Source organism: Orcinus orca, chromosome X (assembly GCF_937001465.1).
Source record: "Orcinus orca chromosome X, mOrcOrc1.1, whole genome shotgun sequence".
NCBI lineage: Eukaryota > Metazoa > Chordata > Mammalia > Artiodactyla > Delphinidae > Orcinus > Orcinus orca.
The window spans coordinates 39960463-39977208 of NC_064580.1; the positions used below are offsets into that span (position 1 = coordinate 39960463).

General features: G+C 41.6%; 1 protein-coding gene across 1 annotated transcript in view; it reads right to left on the reverse strand.

Moving 5' to 3' along the window:
* Positions 1 to 16746, reverse strand: part of EFHC2 (EF-hand domain containing 2) — a 200406-nt gene that overhangs the window by 22707 nt on the left and 160953 nt on the right. Inside the window, 2 exon segments of the mRNA XM_049704873.1 lie at positions 7835 to 7927; positions 9651 to 9842. Of these exon segments, the coding sequence (XP_049560830.1) occupies positions 7835 to 7927; positions 9651 to 9842 (285 nt within the window).

The following is a 16746-nucleotide window of genomic DNA, read 5'->3' on the forward strand; positions in this document are numbered from 1 at the left end:
GACAACAAAGAAATAAAAATAGGTGATAACCCCCAATGGCAAAGATAGCTGGAAAACAAGGCAACAGTGGACAAGAGATTTCAAAATCGTTTGCAAGATGGAAATCAGACTAAGGATTGGTAACTGGCTCGGCAGAGCTGAGGAAGGGAAGCTGAACTCGAAATGTCCATGGCAGAGGCAGGGGGCACTTAGAGATTAGCCAGTGTGGCCCACAAAACTTCTGAGAGGCTCAGCGATTACAGACTCCAGGTGCCAATAAAGGCAGGGATACGGTGGGGGCCGGAAAACAGGACTGTTTGAAAGCCTAAATAAAGCAAGAGCAGCTGAACCCTCAGGTATCTCCTTGTACACTGTACTCTTCCCTACAGGGGAGTGAGGCTTGTTCTCCAGAGAAATTGAACAAAAGCAGTTCTAGTCTTGGGGAGAGGAAGCATAATGGAGGGTAGAGAAGAACATTACACACTATACTGAACTTGGGTCTCTCAGCCCCCTTCCTTCTCCTTTTCTGTTTCCAGAACACCAGTGGCCATACTTAAATTCTCTTCCTTTCCCCTATCCCACCCTCCCTCCTAGCCCCACAGGAGAAGATAGGATTCTCCTCTCAATACTCTGAATGGCCCCAAATTGTGGCTTCTGGGGATTACCTAATGAAAATGTGGGCTAGGAGATGACTCATGCAGTGAAACCCACTAATCAACAAGACCCACCCCCCAAAGCTTCCAACATTAAGGACAGAAGTCAAAACGGCAACAGGAAAAAAAAAAAAGGTATCAAGCAACATAGATAATTCAGGTAGCAGAGGGAAAGATGTGAGATAAGAGGATATATTACACCCACGAAAAAAGAACAGAAGACTAAAAATAGGAACCAAAAGTGTGCTCTTGGAATAAAAAACATGATAGTAGTAAATAGATGCAGAAGAAGGGGTGGAATGTAAAGTTGAGGAAACCCCTTAGTAAGGACATCATAATGACAAAGAAAAGTTGGGGAGAGAACGATCCAAATTCAAGAGAGCCAAAATCTTAATGATAGGAGTTCTCACAAGAGAAAAATAAAAATGGAGGAAAGGAAATTATTTTAAAATTAATGGAAAATTTATCAGAGCCAAAGGACAGAGTCTCCAGACCGGAAGGGCCCATAAACTGTTAAGCACAATGAATCTATATACAGACACACACACACACACACACACACACACACACACACACACACACTCACACACCACAAGCCCCATCATGAACTTCCAGAGCACCAGGAATAAAAAGACGATCCTAAGAGCATCCAGAAAGAACACCAGTAATGGGAATCAATATTATGCTAAATTCTCAAGCATCGTAACAGGAAGTAGTAGCAGCATCTAAAAATGAGAAATCCAGAAATAGCAGTACGTACATGCTATTTAAAGGTCTGCAGAAACAGCTAGAAGGACTGAAAGGCTGTTTCTTGAGAACGGGTCTGGGAGGTGGGGAGAGATGTGGCTGGAAACTGCTGTTGTCGGAATAAGCTTTTTAGAATGATTTGATTTTTTTTTTTTTTTTACTATAAGCATGTATCCGTTTGGCATAAATAAAAATGTAAGAAGTGTAAAAAGCAGACGAGAGACCTTGAAGCGTGCTTTCCAAGGTGGTGAACTTATACAAGTCAGACTTGGCAAGGCAGGAACACCACTCGTTGGGAGCATGTCCCGGTTTTCCTCCATGCTCCAGAACTCAGCACAGAGCTTCCTCCCCTGGACCACTGATACAGTGGGAGTTTTCACGCCCTCATTTGCTACTATACACTACATCTACTATACGCTACCGTTAGATCAGGTTGTGAGAGAGAAAAGACTAGGATACAAAGGAGTGTTGCAGCTCTAAAAACAGTCCAGGTTGGAGAAGGAGCTGAGAGGGAGAAGTTTGGAGACGGAGAAACGCTTGACTATTAGGGGAGTGAGGACAAGTAGGTCAATTTCCCCTGAATACTATCTCCCCAGCCGTCCCTCCTGCCTCATGACTACAGGTAATCATTCACCAAATCCTCTCCATCCTTTCAAAGTATTTTGGAAAAGCCCATGAATCGTATAGAAAATGGATCTCCTTACTTCAGGGTCGTGCTGTGCTTCTGATCAAAAATGTTAGCATCCTGGTTTTCCACCTGAATCCCCTACTTCGCTCCTTGCCAAATGACATTTGACTCTTGCTTAGACTCTGATTCATGGTCAAAGGACAAAGACTTGCCACTATGGAGGAAATTCTTTTGAAAAGGCTGTGAAGGCGATTCCAAAGAAGAGCTTTCTATGGCGACATTGTTGGAATCAGCGCACAGCCTTCCAGGGGGACTGCCCTAAAGGGCAACACTAATTCTGGCTTTCAAGTGTGTCGATGCTTGTTAAAAAGTCAGCCTCCTTACTTTAAAGTGCCAGCTCACAGTGCTAAAGTGTTTTCCTAAAACCTCCATAAATTCTTCTTTCCCTTTGATACTTGGGCAAGCCGCCATTTCCTTCCCTACACAAACTAAAGGAAGAAGAGGGAGGGAAGCCGATTTCTCCGCTTCTCCTCTAGATAATAATGAACCGCAAGCAGGCTTCCCAATGCCTTGCTAGGTGGGAGTTCTAAGAAGTGAGTCTAACGTGTCATTTGACAGGTACTCCTGGTCCCCCTCCCAAAAATGATGAATGGCTTGAAAACCGCAGAAGCCATCCATCTCCTTGCTGTGGGGAATAATCCTGATCTGCTTTATTTCCACCATCTGTGGAGGTAATAGGCGCAGCAGCTGTATTCTGCTGAAGAGTAACATGGGTCCCCCTCTGCCGCAAAGGCCATCTCATAACTTAGGGGAACGGGCTGGCGGCAGGACCAGGGCTGAAAGGGAGGGAGGGTAGTGAAGACAATTTTTGACTCACTTGGTTGTGTTTGGTTTCAGTTCATTACCCAACAAACCCAGGGGTGCACACTGAAACACCTGGTGAGAGTCTTAAAGACCAGACGCTTAAGGAAAAGAAGTGGAGCTCTAGGCCACCCTACCCCGACGGCCACAAAAACTTAGGAGTCGGCAAGATGGCGCTGCCCAAGTTGCCAGTGAGTTAACTCCTGTGATCTCAAATCGCCAGACCTCTAAATTCCAATTGTGAGCCCAGCACAGATCTCCTTAGGGACCAAATCACCTTATATTTGAAAAGGTAGAAAGCATCTGTGTGTGTGTGTGTGTGTGTGTGTGTGTGTGTGTGTGAGAGAGAGAGAGAGAGAGAGAGAGAGAGAGAGAGAGAGAGAAGGAGTGGGACAGAAGAGGGTTTCTCTCTGAAAACTTCCCAGTGCACCAAACACTCTGCAACATTAGCAAGCACATGGTTCAACCCTTGCCCCTCAGCTTCACTGCCACGTATTGTTGGGTGAAATCACTTGAGCCCCAACCATGCCTCTGGGAGGGGGGCAGAGGGAGAGGCTGGGTAGAGTATAATGAGATGATTTTAAAGCCCTGTTAACTTTTTCCATTTTAACTGATATTTCTGGATGAGGCACCAGCTCTCTTGGGAGGCCAGTTCTAAGGCATTCCATGGAGCCCAAAGACAGCTGTAAAAGACTAGCTTGGGGCAGAGCTGCTGGGGAAAGAGTCGCACTTGAATTTCCAGCTATTCCAAGTCCCAATTCGGAAGGCTACAATTAGGGGAGGAGGCTGCCTCTTTACTCCCCAGTCCCATCAGGAACACAGTATGGAATGACCTCAGAATACTCCCTACCTCTTATGGTTTGAGAACCAGGATTTCTTGCTTATTAGTACTGAGGACATATTAATACCCTAATGAAGGCGGAGAGGGGTTGACTCCATTTACAGGGATCACCTGGGCAGAAGGCAGTAGGGCTGGACTTCAGAAGCAGCTCTGCTAGAAATCAAGCCCATGTGTTTCTCCCCGCTGCCCAGTGTACCAGCACAGGACAAGTCTCCGGGATTGCAAAGGTGAACGAGATATCGTTCCTACCCCTAGGAGCTCAGATAGAAACAAAGGTTTAGGGTATCTTAGGGAGCTGTCATTTTAATTCCATTACAGATCCATTCAGGCCTGAAGCAAGCTCTTTGAGTGAGAGAGTCTCCTTATACCTCAACGTTTGCACCCATGAAATGAGGTATCATGCCTACCATCCACTAAAATGTACCTTTTAATGGGCTCAAGGATTTACAAGACATTCTAGGGCCCTAGGCACTATGTCAATACAGAGTGCCACTCCTATTATGAACGGGTAGTAGCTACCACTATCGAACATTTAAGTCTGATGCTCTGTGCATTAGCGAAACGACTTCTGACTTCATTTGGCAAGTAAAGTGACCTCATACCAGCTACCACAGCACAAACTGACAGGGGCTGGGTAACCAGATGTGAAGAGATTTTGAAGTGCTGATTCCAGCAGGACTCGTGCTCATAAGGAAAAGACCTAACTGAATCACAAGAAAAATGGAAATGGAGTAGAGGCGAAATCTTCGTACCCACATGCCGGGTCAGGAGAAATTCACAGGTAACAATCTGGAGTGGGTGAAAGAAATCATCCGAATCTTTAGCCACGTAGGTTTTCATCTCCTGATCTGAATTCACACAGCAGCGGGGCTCTACAGATGCTCAACAGCTGCCCAGCTCCATCCCAAGGCAGGTAAAACTGCCCCTGGGCAGAGTGTGTGCTGAACCAAGTCAACAAACTCCGGGCCTGTCTCCCACGGGAGACTGCAGACGTCAGAGGGGCTCTGGCTTAGCGTGCCACAGGAGGGCTGTGTAGAAAGAGAGTCTGGTCAAGGCTCTGGAAAGCCCTGTGGAGTCTGTGGGGAACAATAAGAATGCAGAATATAAATGTAAGCTGCAGGCTGATGGGCCCATTAGGAATTAGGGCAGTCTTTGAAAGGAATCTGCGGAGATGATGCAAAACACCAAGCATGTGACCCAAATCGTGGCAGGGCATATTGGAGGGAGAGGGGAATGGGAATGAGACATTTTCTAATCTGATTAGTCTGAAGTTTCCCCTGAGTGTGGAGAAGGGTCAGTGCACAATTAGAGGCAAAGTTAGACTGCTTAGCGGCTCAGAGGGATGACCTCCTCAGAGCTAAGCCGGGCTCAGAGGCGGATGTGATCTGAGACTGAACCGGCTTCGCAACGAGTTGGGGAATCGTCTTTCTGCCTTTAATGTCAAATCGTCAAGGCAAAGACAAAACAGTCTGCTGAGAGGATGAGAGGATGATGACTTGGTGGCCTCAGTGCTGGATAGGAAACATCTAGGTCCCCCGGAGGCCAGGCTCCCACATTACTGGACTTTCCAGGACAACTCATCCTCGAGGCCATCAAGAGATAATCTAATAAACATCCGCAGCTTCCTGACTAGAAGACAGCTTAATGTGTGAAAGGCATTCAGATCCAACTGTTTAAAAACAAGGCTTCCTCTATGTGGAAGGATGCAGGTCTCTTCCAGTTCATTTCTAAGTCAGAGTGTGTGGTCTACGGTCCCTGATGGAAACTCCTCTCCTAGTCCCCAGTCAGTACTTAGTACCAGGTGCTATGGCACTGGGGAATTTATGTACGTTATCTCAAGTCACTCTGAGAACCGCGAGGAAGTAGGTGGTGTTATCTCATTCTAGAGGTAAGGAATCTGGGGTTCAGGCAGGTCAAAAATCTTGCACAAGATTACACAGCTAGCAAGTAGATTCAAAGAATATAGGAGACAAAGTAGGGGTAAAACTGTCAAGATGTGACAGGCCACTGCTTATTTTTAGGCAGTAAATCAAACAGGTTAGAAGCAGGTCTCTGTATCTAAGTGGATCAAATGTCTAGTCACAAGTCTTCATTACAAGGTAAGAGACAAAAAAAGGAAACATAAATAGTGCGGTGAGAATCCTTAGGAGGAGATAATCACCGCCAGGCAAGCAAATCCAAGAGGGCTTCATGGATACGGTGCTATTTGAAACGGGTCATAAAGAACAAGCTTTCAGCGGGTGAAGAAAATTGGAAGCTAGTTCCTACTGAAGAAACAGCAAGAGAAAAGGCAAAAAAGTGGGAATGCAGGAGGAATACATGTGAAATGCTAAATGAGCCATTTGGCTGGACTGTTGGGAATGAGAAGACGAGCTTTGGGAATGTGATAACTGTGGAGAAACTGAGCTCCTAAGCCTGCCTATTTCATCTCAGGTCCTTTACACCGGGATGGCCTATTTATCCCTCATACTGCTGCTAGCAAATGAAAGCAAATAGAGCTGATAGTCTAGAAGATAACCCCAGGTCAATCCAATGCATATACACACATCCAACTGAACTGGCCTCTTCTTGATTCCCCTCCTGATACCTTGGACTCTAGTTCTCCCACATGGGATTTAGTTTTGTCTGCTTCCTTTTGTTTCTTTTTTTGTCTCAGATGAGGACTCCCCACTCCAGCCCCTGCTTGAGAATAAATGCCCTAGTGGCAACCCTAAGCCCCACAATGGAGAAGGGGGAGAAGGAGCTCAAAGCTAAGGAGTTTGGTCATTCCTCAGAGAACAAAGAAATGGTACAGAAGGCTTATGAATAGAAGAGTGACACTATGATATTCTTGCTCTTAGAAGGTACTTAGCTGCAAGACGTAAAGATGGATTTAAAAATTTAGAGGCCATTGGAAGAAAGACCAATGTGGAAGCCCTGCCAACAGTCAAGAAGAAAGGTGGGTCAGAACAAGAGTGAAGATGGTGGGAATGGAGGGGAGAGAGTAGATGCAAGGAGTAGAAAGGAGGTAGGACTGTCAAGACATTCTAATCTACTGGCTAGTTGTAGACAATAATTCAAAATGGTTAGAAGCAGAAGATGTGCATTTTAAAGGTTCAGGGGTTAAGTCACAGCTCTTCTTTTTCTAGACTACGTGACTTTAGGCAAAATTTTATCTCTCTAGACCTCAGCATCCTCTTGTAAGATAGGATAATAGCTCTGACCTCACCAAGTTGTCCTCACAAAGTAAATGAGGTAATGTATTCAAAGCAATGATAACAATGCCTAGAACACAGCCCCAAATGTCAGAATTATCAAGATAAGTATGCTGCGGGGGGTGGGGGGGGGCTGGAGTCATGCCACGGTAAGCATAAAAGATGACCAGAGTCTGGGTGGCTAGGAGGGTGGTGCCAGGAAGTCAAGAGTCAGGTTCAGTACAAGAAGTGAGGTGTTTCAGAAAGCAGTTGACTGTGCTTCCCTTTTGCAAGATCAGAATCTCTGCACTTTACATCTAGTGTTCTAGCAGGACAGAGCTCTGTGCTAATAACACGAGGTGCTCTTACTGCATGTCCGTGGCCATTAGAAACTACTGCTTTGAAAAATCTGCCCTAAATTTTACATCTAAGACTCTCATAACCAATGAGTTTGTACATTTTCATTTTGTCCCAGGAATCTGTGTGCATATAAGTATATCTTAATGTTAAAAAGATAAAATGATACTTCATAATAGGCTCCCTAACATTCAAAACCATGACTCAGTTTTCCTTTTTAACACTTAAATGGAGATGTGTCATCGGTAATAAATAAAAAGTCAAGGGTAAATCAAGGGCAATTAAAGGTAGATGTAAAACCAGGAATAGGGCTTCCCTGGTGGCGCAGTGGTTGAGAGTCCGCCTGCCGATGCAGGGGACACAAGTTCGTGCCCCGGTCCGGGAAGATCCCACATGCCGCGGAGCGGCTGGGCTCGTGAGCCATGGCCGCTGAGCCTGCGCGTCCGGAGCCTGTGCTCCACAACAGGAGAAGCCACAACAGTGAGAGGCCCGCGTACCGCAAAAAACACAAAAAACAAACAAACAAAAAACCAGGAATAGTCTCTGAAACAAAAATATGCAGGACATTGCCCATGAGGGTGGAGTTCTCACTTACCTGGAGAGTAAGGATCCCAGAAGATCATCATTCAAAGGTAATCAGGAGGACCTGCACAGCCTTTTGATGTCTTTGCTGGGTAATAATTTTTCCCTGCATTAAAACAAAGTAAATGGGCTTGTATATACTTTGTGTCTCTTGAGTAACAATTACACTCTATAGGAAAGAAAACACAGATGTGTCCTAAAAGCATGCACCTGGAAATAAGTATGAAAACTGGTACTGGAATCACAGTAAGGAAAAACAGTAATACTGCATTTCACCAACTGTTTTTCCATTTCACAAGTCACTAGATTCTGTCCTTACAAAGGCCTTTCCATCAAGATTCAGATTCTTGGTTGGTGATAGTACAGCCTATTAAGGCTGTAGCCACGAGTGTTGCTCTAAGTAATCGATCTGCATTCTTGACCACTAGTCAAAAATGGTTCTGATATTTGAAAACATCTCTTAATCTGACAGGCATCTAGAGCCTCCAACACAAGTATTATATGACTGGAGGGTGTTTTTCTAGTCTTTTCCTTGGACCCAAACCTTATAACCTAGAAGCCCCAACCGGGGCCTTAACATTCACCTCAATTTTTTCTCCAGACCAGCCCAACAGTCATTTTCCCCAGCCTGCTGAGGGCACAGAAATGCTTGTCCAATGTTCTAACTCAGACAGTGTTCTTCCAGGCATCAGGCAAAATTAGAACCAACAGGAAAGAAAGTGGGCTTCTTTCTTTGCAGTAGTTTATAAAATGATAGGAGAATGTTTATGTCTAGAATTGGAGCTTGTTGGATCTGGAGAACCTCAGAGTTGTCTGATCAACTAGCCCCATTTTCCCAGGAGGTGTTCCTTTAGCGAAGGAGGGTCACAATTCTCACCCTGGGAAGGGGTACCACTAGGGTGGAAGGCAAGGCCAGGGTCATGCAAAGCTCAGGCCACACATCCTCCAGGAGGCTCAGAGAAGCTTAAAGATTCAAGGAAAAATACCATCTTTATAACAACTCAACAAGGGTGTATTATGGATTAGGAAAAAAACTATTCACAACTAAAATAAACTATGGGACCTTCAACGATATTTAGGGTATGTAGGTAGCCACTTGGGGTGCAGACTTCAGGTTTGGGGATGAAGGAAGGGGTCATGGGGGAAAGAGATGGTAGTGGTCTGTAGTAATAAAATCAGAGGCTAGAGTTTGATCTAAGGTTTTCTAATTCCAGTTGAGTATTCCGTCCCCCCCACTATATCAGTCTGTGGATAAGATGAACACCAAAACATATTAAGATGGAGCTCCAGTTGTTTGTAACAGTGACTTAATAAAGCTCAATGCAAACACGATAAATGTATTCGAAATAGATTATGCTGAGCTTCATTATCTTCAAGGAGAAATAATTTCAAAGAAATTCTATAGAAAGTATACTTGCAAATCCCCTGTTCTGTGTATTATAAAAGTCACACTTATAAATCCCACTTATCACTAAAATAATGTAAAGAGACGACATCTCAGAATTAAACCTTCTAACATTGATTTACTATGTTTCAATTGAAAACCTCTAGAAACCAATTAAAAGAAAATGCAAAGGGGCAATCCTATTCTTTTGAAGATACAGGGCCTCCCCTATTCCATCAACAAGCAAAGCTCACCATCCATCACTATGAAATATCTGTACCCAGATAATCTCCAAAAATGATTTAAGGTGGCTTTGCTACATGGTGGAGTATGAGAAGACATGTCAATTTTCTTTTTGCCCTTTTTGATAAAATACAAATTCCTTCATTAGTCAGGTTCACAGAAACGTAAATGATTTATTAGAATCAATAAAATAAAAGCTTACTTTTCCCGATCTTGGTATACACAGGTAGCAATGAGTCTTTCAAAATTCTCAAAAGTATTTTTCTTGAGCTGTTCATGGGCCTGTGCAATTAGGACATTCGTATCTGGACGGGGATCCTCAGGCACCTGGTAGTGACGTGCAATGGTTATAACTTCTTAGTCTGTGAGTTTCCCGACAGACGCATCATTATTTCTCTGTAAAGAAAATGGAAAAACACTCAAGAAATTATATCTAAGACTATTTTACCTTTCTTTCTATTAAAAATATCCAAATCCCACTTTACAAGACTTTACCAACTGCCCAGAGACAGGTTATTATTTTTCTTTAATTTAATTTCTCTACCTATGAGCAACAGGAAGGCACTCATGCTAGAATGGAAAACAGTAAGCACAACAGCTTATAAATAAAATGGCACTTTGCCCAGAGTCAAACTTCTACCACATAACAGCCTACAACCAGGAAGTAAATTCTTAAAGTCCTCGAATGGTCAAAAATCCTGTGACTAAATACGTGATTTCATTCAATACCTATTAATCTTACTGTATACAAAATAGTAACAGACTTGGGGTTCTGTTTTCCCAGGGTATAAAGCTTATAAATCAGTAAGTTAGAAAGGTGTTTTGGAGATGGGGAAAGCGATTATGCACATTTCTGTAGTAAAAAGTAAAAACTGACACACCCTACCAGTGAGAGAAAAAAGTGAAAAGTGAAAAGAACTGTGTAAAGGTACAGTTGAGTCTTTAGAAGGCAAATGGCACTGATATCATTTGGCAGAGCAAACAAACAAACAGACAACAACAAAAAAACAAATGACAGCAACACATTCACAATGAGGCCTCAAAGCTTAACAAACTGGCTGACATGTTTTCAATATATCCGCTATATGAAAGCCATAACCCATGCAACAGGCATTAGAAAGAATTACATCAAAATGGATAAAATGCAAACTGTTATGGTGGTTAAATGAATAAGCTTCCACCATCTAGAAAATCTACTTACTGGAAAAAAATTCAGTTCCCAAGAATCCCAAATAAATGAGGGAATACAAGATTTGTTCTTCTGTTATAGACTGGTCTTTTGGAATAATATGGTTTTTAGTTCTTTTAAATATTTCTTGTCATTTTCACTATCATTTAAGAGATCTATAGGTTCTTCTGGTCAAGAATTTCCTTAGATAAGAGTGTAGGAAAGCCCACAGCTATGATGTTGACCTACCTGAAGGAACTGTATTTCACCTACATCCACTTATTAGGGTCTCTGGGGTTTTTGTTTTGTTTTGCTTTGCTTTTGTTTTTTTAACGGGAAATGGAGGCCAAATTCAACCAAGAGGACTCCACCATTGCAGCAAGTCAGTGTGGATTAGACGATCAATCAGTAACATTGGCCGGGGGCTCACTATCTGGAAAACACTGTAGTCACTTTGGCATCTGAACTTTTCAGAGTCTGTAATCTATTTGGGCTGTCCAGACATCTAGATGAGCTCCCTAGCTACTAACTGGGAGGGCCACTTGAATGAACTGAGTAATAATAATAACCCTCACCACTTGTTGAGTTCTTGCTATGTGCCAGGTCCTGTGCTGCTGGGTCCTTTTGGCATGGATCATCTCATCTGGCCCAGAAGGTAGATACTAGTATTAGCCCCATGTTACAGATGAGAACACTGAGGCAGAGAAATGTGAAGTAATATGTCCAATGTCACGAAGTCAGAATGCAAACCCCTGCAGTCTGGCTCCAGAGCCCATGCTCCTGCATACTATTCTGTTCCTCTTCTGTTGGGACGCAGAAGAAAGAGTGACCACATGGAGTGGGGCTCATTCAGGTAAAGCTGAAGACAGTGGTTTTTGAGCTGATTTTTTAACAGACCTCTCTATTCCCTTTTCCGTCCATGACCTGTGCTTTGAGGGCTATCACTAACCCGCATAAATAAGTAAGAGAAAGTAATTTCAGAAACTCTGAGTCACCAACCGTCTCTGACAGAGAGCCAAGTGACCACGGAGGAACCACTCCAAGGGAAGCCCCTGGCTCATTTACAACACTGGTCATGGAATAATCAGTCATGACACATGCACAGAATTGAACACTACGCAACCATGAAAAGTAGGCTGTTGACTGGTATTAATTGGTATGAAAGACATCCATGCTATGTTGATAAATGTAGTATGATCCCAATGAAACTAAAGATACCGGTACATATTGACATATATATGCACAGAAAAAAAGACTGGAAGGATACATACCAAAACATCTATAGCATCATCCCTGATTGCTGAGCTTTCTTTATATATAGGTATAAAAATGATTTTATATCTATATATAAAATGTCTGCTTTTTCTGAATTTTTATAATTATCAAATATTACTTCTTTTTTTTTTTTTTTTTTTGCGGTACGTGGGCCTCTCACTGTTGTGGCTTCTCCCGTTGCAGAGCACAGGCTCCGGACGCGCAGGCTCAGCGGCCATGGCTCACGGGCCTAGCTGCTCCATGGCATGTGGGATCTTCCTGGACTGGGGCACGAACCCGTGTCCCCTGCACTGGCAGGCAGACTCTCAACCACTGCGCCACCAGGGAAGCCCCAAATATTACTTTTATCATCAGAAAAATACCCATTTGAAATCTTTTTCTTTTTGAGGATAGAAAACGGCATGAAGAAGAAGTTGGCACACTCCCAAGGACGAGGGAAAAGAGCGTTTGCAGTAATAACTAGAAACTTACTATGTACATTTAACTAAACCTGCTCTAGCCCCACCAGGTCATAAAAGTTTGTTTTCCTCTAGAGGGGTGGGATAGGGAGGGTGGGAGGAAGACGCAAGAGGGAGGACGTATGGGGATATATGTATATGCATAGCTGATTCATTTTGTTATAAAGCAGAAACTAACACACCATTGTAAAGCAATTATACTCCAATAAAGATGTTTAAAAAAAAAGTTTATTTTCCTTTTCATTGGATAAACTGAAATTATCCTGACCTCACTGCAGTGAAAATTTATATCTGCTGTGTTCTGCATGCCTGGGTTTTAAACACCTCAGTATTCCACTGCTTTCCATGTCTTTTCTTTTTAAATTTTATTATTTTTTAACAACATTATTGGAGTATAATTGCTTTACAATGGTGTGTTAGTTTCTGCTTTATAACAAAGTGAATCAGCTATACATATACATATATCCCCATATCTCCTCCCTCTTGTGTCTCCCTCCCACTCTCCCTATCCTACCCCTCTAGGTGGTCACAAAGCATGGAGCTGATCTCCCTGTGCTATGTGGCTGCTTCCCACTGGCTGTCTATTTTACATTTGATAGTATATATGTATGTCCATGCTACTCTCTCACTTCGTGCCAGCTTACCGTTCCCCCTCCCCATGTCCTCAAGTCCATTCTCTACATCTGTGTCTTTATTCCTGTCCTGCCCCTAGGTTCTTCAGAACCATTTTTTTTTCTTTAGACTCCATATATATGTGTTAGCATACGGTATTGGTTTTTCTTTTTCTGACTTACTTCACTCTGTATGACAGTCTCTAGGTCCATCCACCTCACTACAAATAACTCAATTTCGTTTCTTTTTTATGGCTGAGTAATATTCCATTGTATATATGTACTCCATCTTCTTTAACCATTCAGCTGTCGATGGACACTTAGGTTGCTTCCACGTCCTGGCTATTGTAAATAGAGCTGCAATGAACATTGCTGTACATGACTCTTTTTGAATTATGGTTTTCTCAGGGTATATGCCCAGTAGTGGGATTGCTGGGTCATATGGTAGTTCTATTTTTAGTTTTTTAAGGAAGCTCCATGCTGTTCTCCATAGTGGCTGTATCAATTTACATTCCCACCAACAGTGCAAGTGCAACAGTGCAACTCCCTTTTCTCCACACCTTCTCCAGCATTTATTGTTTCTAGAGTTTTTGATGGCCATTCTGACCAGTGTGAGGTGATACCTCATTGCAGCTTTGATTTGCATTTCTCCAATGATTAGTGATGTTGAGCATCCTTTCATGTGTTTGTTGGCAATCTGTATATCTTCTTTGGAGAAATGTCTATTTAGGTCTTCGGCCCATTTGTGGACTGGGTTGTTTGTTTTTTTGATATTGAGCTGCATGAGCTGCTTGTATATTTTGGAGATTAATCCTTTGTCAGTTGCTTCATTTGCAAATATTTTCTCCCATTCTGAGGGTTGTCTTTTTGTCTTGTTTATGGTTTCCTTTGCTGTGCAAAAGCTGTTAAGTTTCATTAGGTCCTATTTGTTTATTTTTTATTTCCATTTCTATAGGAGGTGGGTCAAAAAGGATCTTGCTGTGATGTATGTCATAGAGTGTTCTGCCTATGTTTTCCTCTAGGAGTTTTAGAGTGTCTGGCATTACATTTAGGTCTTTAATCCATTTTGAGTTTATATTTGTGTATGGTGTTAGGGAGTGTTCTAATTAATTTCATTCTGTTACATGTAGCTGTCCAGTTTTCCCAGCACCACTTATTGAAGAGGCTGTCTTTTCTCCATTGTATATTCTTGCATCCTTTAGCAAAGATAAGGTGACCATATGTGTGTGGGTTCATCTCTAGGCTTTCTATCTTGCTCCACTGATCTATATTTCTGTTTTTGTGCCAGTACCATACTGCCTTAATTACTGTAGCTTTGTAGTATAGTCTGAAGTCAGGGAGCCTGATTCCTCCAGCTCCATTTTTCACTCTCAAGATTGCTTTGGCTACTCAGGGTCTTTTTTGTTTCCATACAAATTGTGAAATTTTTTGTTCTAGTTCTGTGAAAAATGCCAGTGGTAGTTTGATAGGGATTGCTCTGAATCTGTAGATTGCTTTGGGTAGTACAGTCATTTTCAGAATGTTGATTCTTCCAATCCAAGAACATGGTATACTTTTCCATCTATTTGTATCATCTTTAATTTCTTTCATCAGTGTCTTATAGTTTTCTGCATACAGGTCTTTTGTCTCCTTAGGTAGGTTTATTCCTAGGTATTTTATTCTTTTTGTTGCAATGGTAAATGGGAGTGTTTCCTTAATTTCTCTTTCAGATTTTTCATCATTAGTGTATAGGAATGCAAGAGATTTTTGTGCATTAATTTTATATCCTGCTACTTTACCAAATTCATTGATTAGCTCTAGTAGTTTTCTGGTAGCATCTTTGGGATACTCTAGGTATAGCATCATGTCATCTGCAAACAGTGACTGTTTACATCTTCTTTTCCAATTTGGATTCCTCTTATTTCTTTGTCTCCTCTGATTGCTGTGGCTAAAACTTCCAAAACTATGTTGAATAATAGTGGTGAGAGTGGGCAACTTTGTCTTGTTCCTGATCTTAGTGGAAATGGTTTCAGTTTTTCACCATTGAGAATGTTGTTGGCTGTGGGTTTGTCATATATGGCCTTTATTATGTTGAGGTAAGTTCCCTCTATGCCTACTTTCTGGAGGGTTTTTATCATAAATGAGTGTTGAATTTTCTTGAAAACTTTTTCTGCATCTATTGAGATGATCATATGGTTTTTCTCCTTCAATTTGTTAATATGGTTTATCACATTGATTGATTTGCATATATTGAAGAATCCTTGCATTCCTGGGATAAATCCCACTTGATCATGGTGTATGATCCTTTTACTGTGCTGTTGGATTCTGTTTGCTAGTATTTTGTTGAGGATTTTTGCATCTATGTTCATCAGTGATATTGGTATGTAGTTTTCTTTTTTTGTGAAATCTTTGCCTGGCTTTGGTATAAGGGTGATGGTGGCCTTGTAGAATGAGTTTGGGAGTGTTCCTCCCTCTGCTATACTTTGGAAGAGTTTGAGAAGGATAAGTGTTAGCTCTTCACTAAATATTTGATAGAATTCACCTGTGAATCCAGCTGGTCCTGGGTTTTTGTTTGTTGGAAGATTTTTAATCACAGTCTCAATTTCAATGCTTGTGATTGGTCTGTTTATATTTTCTATTTCTTCCTGGTTCAGTCTCAGGAGGTTGTGTTTTTCTAAGAATTTGTCCATTTCTTCCATGTAGTCCATTTTATTGGCGTATACTTGCTTGTAGTAATCTCTCATGATCCTTTGTATTTCTGCAGTGTCAGTTGTTACTTTTTTTTCATTTCTAATTCTATGGATTTGAGTCTTCTCCCTTTTTTTCTTAATGAGTCTGGTTAATGGTCTATCAATTTTGTTTATCTTCTCAAAGAACCAGCTTTTAGTTTCATTGATCTTAGCTATTGTTTCCTTCATTTCTCTTTCATTTATTTCTGATCTGATCTTTATGATTTCTTTCCTTCTGCTAACTTTGGGGGTTTTTTGTTCTTCTTTCTCTAATTGCTTTAGCTGTAAGGTTAGGTTGTTTATTTGAGATGTTTCTTGTTTCTTGAGGTAGGATTGTATGGCTATAGACTTCCCTCTTACAACTGCTTTTGCTGCATCCCATAGGCTTTGGGTCGTCGTGTTTTCATTGTCATTTGTTTCTGGGTATTTTTTGATTTCCTCTTTGATTTCTTCAGTGATCTCTTGGTTATTTAGTAGTGTTTTGTTTAGCCTCCATGTGTTTATATTTTTTACAGATTTTTCCCTGTAAATGATATCTAGTCTCATAGCATTGAGGTCAGAAAAGATACTTGATACGATTTCAATTTTCGTAAATTTACCAAGGCTTGGTTTCTGACCCAAGAGATGATCTATCCTGGAGAATGTTCCATGAGCACTTGAGAAGAAAATGTATTCTGTTGTCTTGGATGGAATGTCCTATCAATATCAGTTAAGTCCATCTTGTTTAATGTATCATTTAAAGCTTGTGTTTCCTTATTTATTTTCATTTTGGATGATTTGTCCATTGGTGAAAGTGGGGTGTTAAAGTTCCCTTCTATGATTTTGTTACTGTTGATTTCCCCTTTTATGGCTGTTAGCATTTGCCTTAAGCACTGAGGTGCTCCTATGTTGGGTGCATTAATATTTACAATTGTCATATCTTCTTCTTGGATTGATCCCTTGAACATTATGTAGTATCCTTCTTTGTCTCTTGTAATAGTCTTTGTTTTAACGTCTATTTTGTCTGATATGAGAATTGCTACTCTAGCTTTCTTTTGATTTCCATTTGCATGGAATATCTTTTTCCATCCCTTTACTT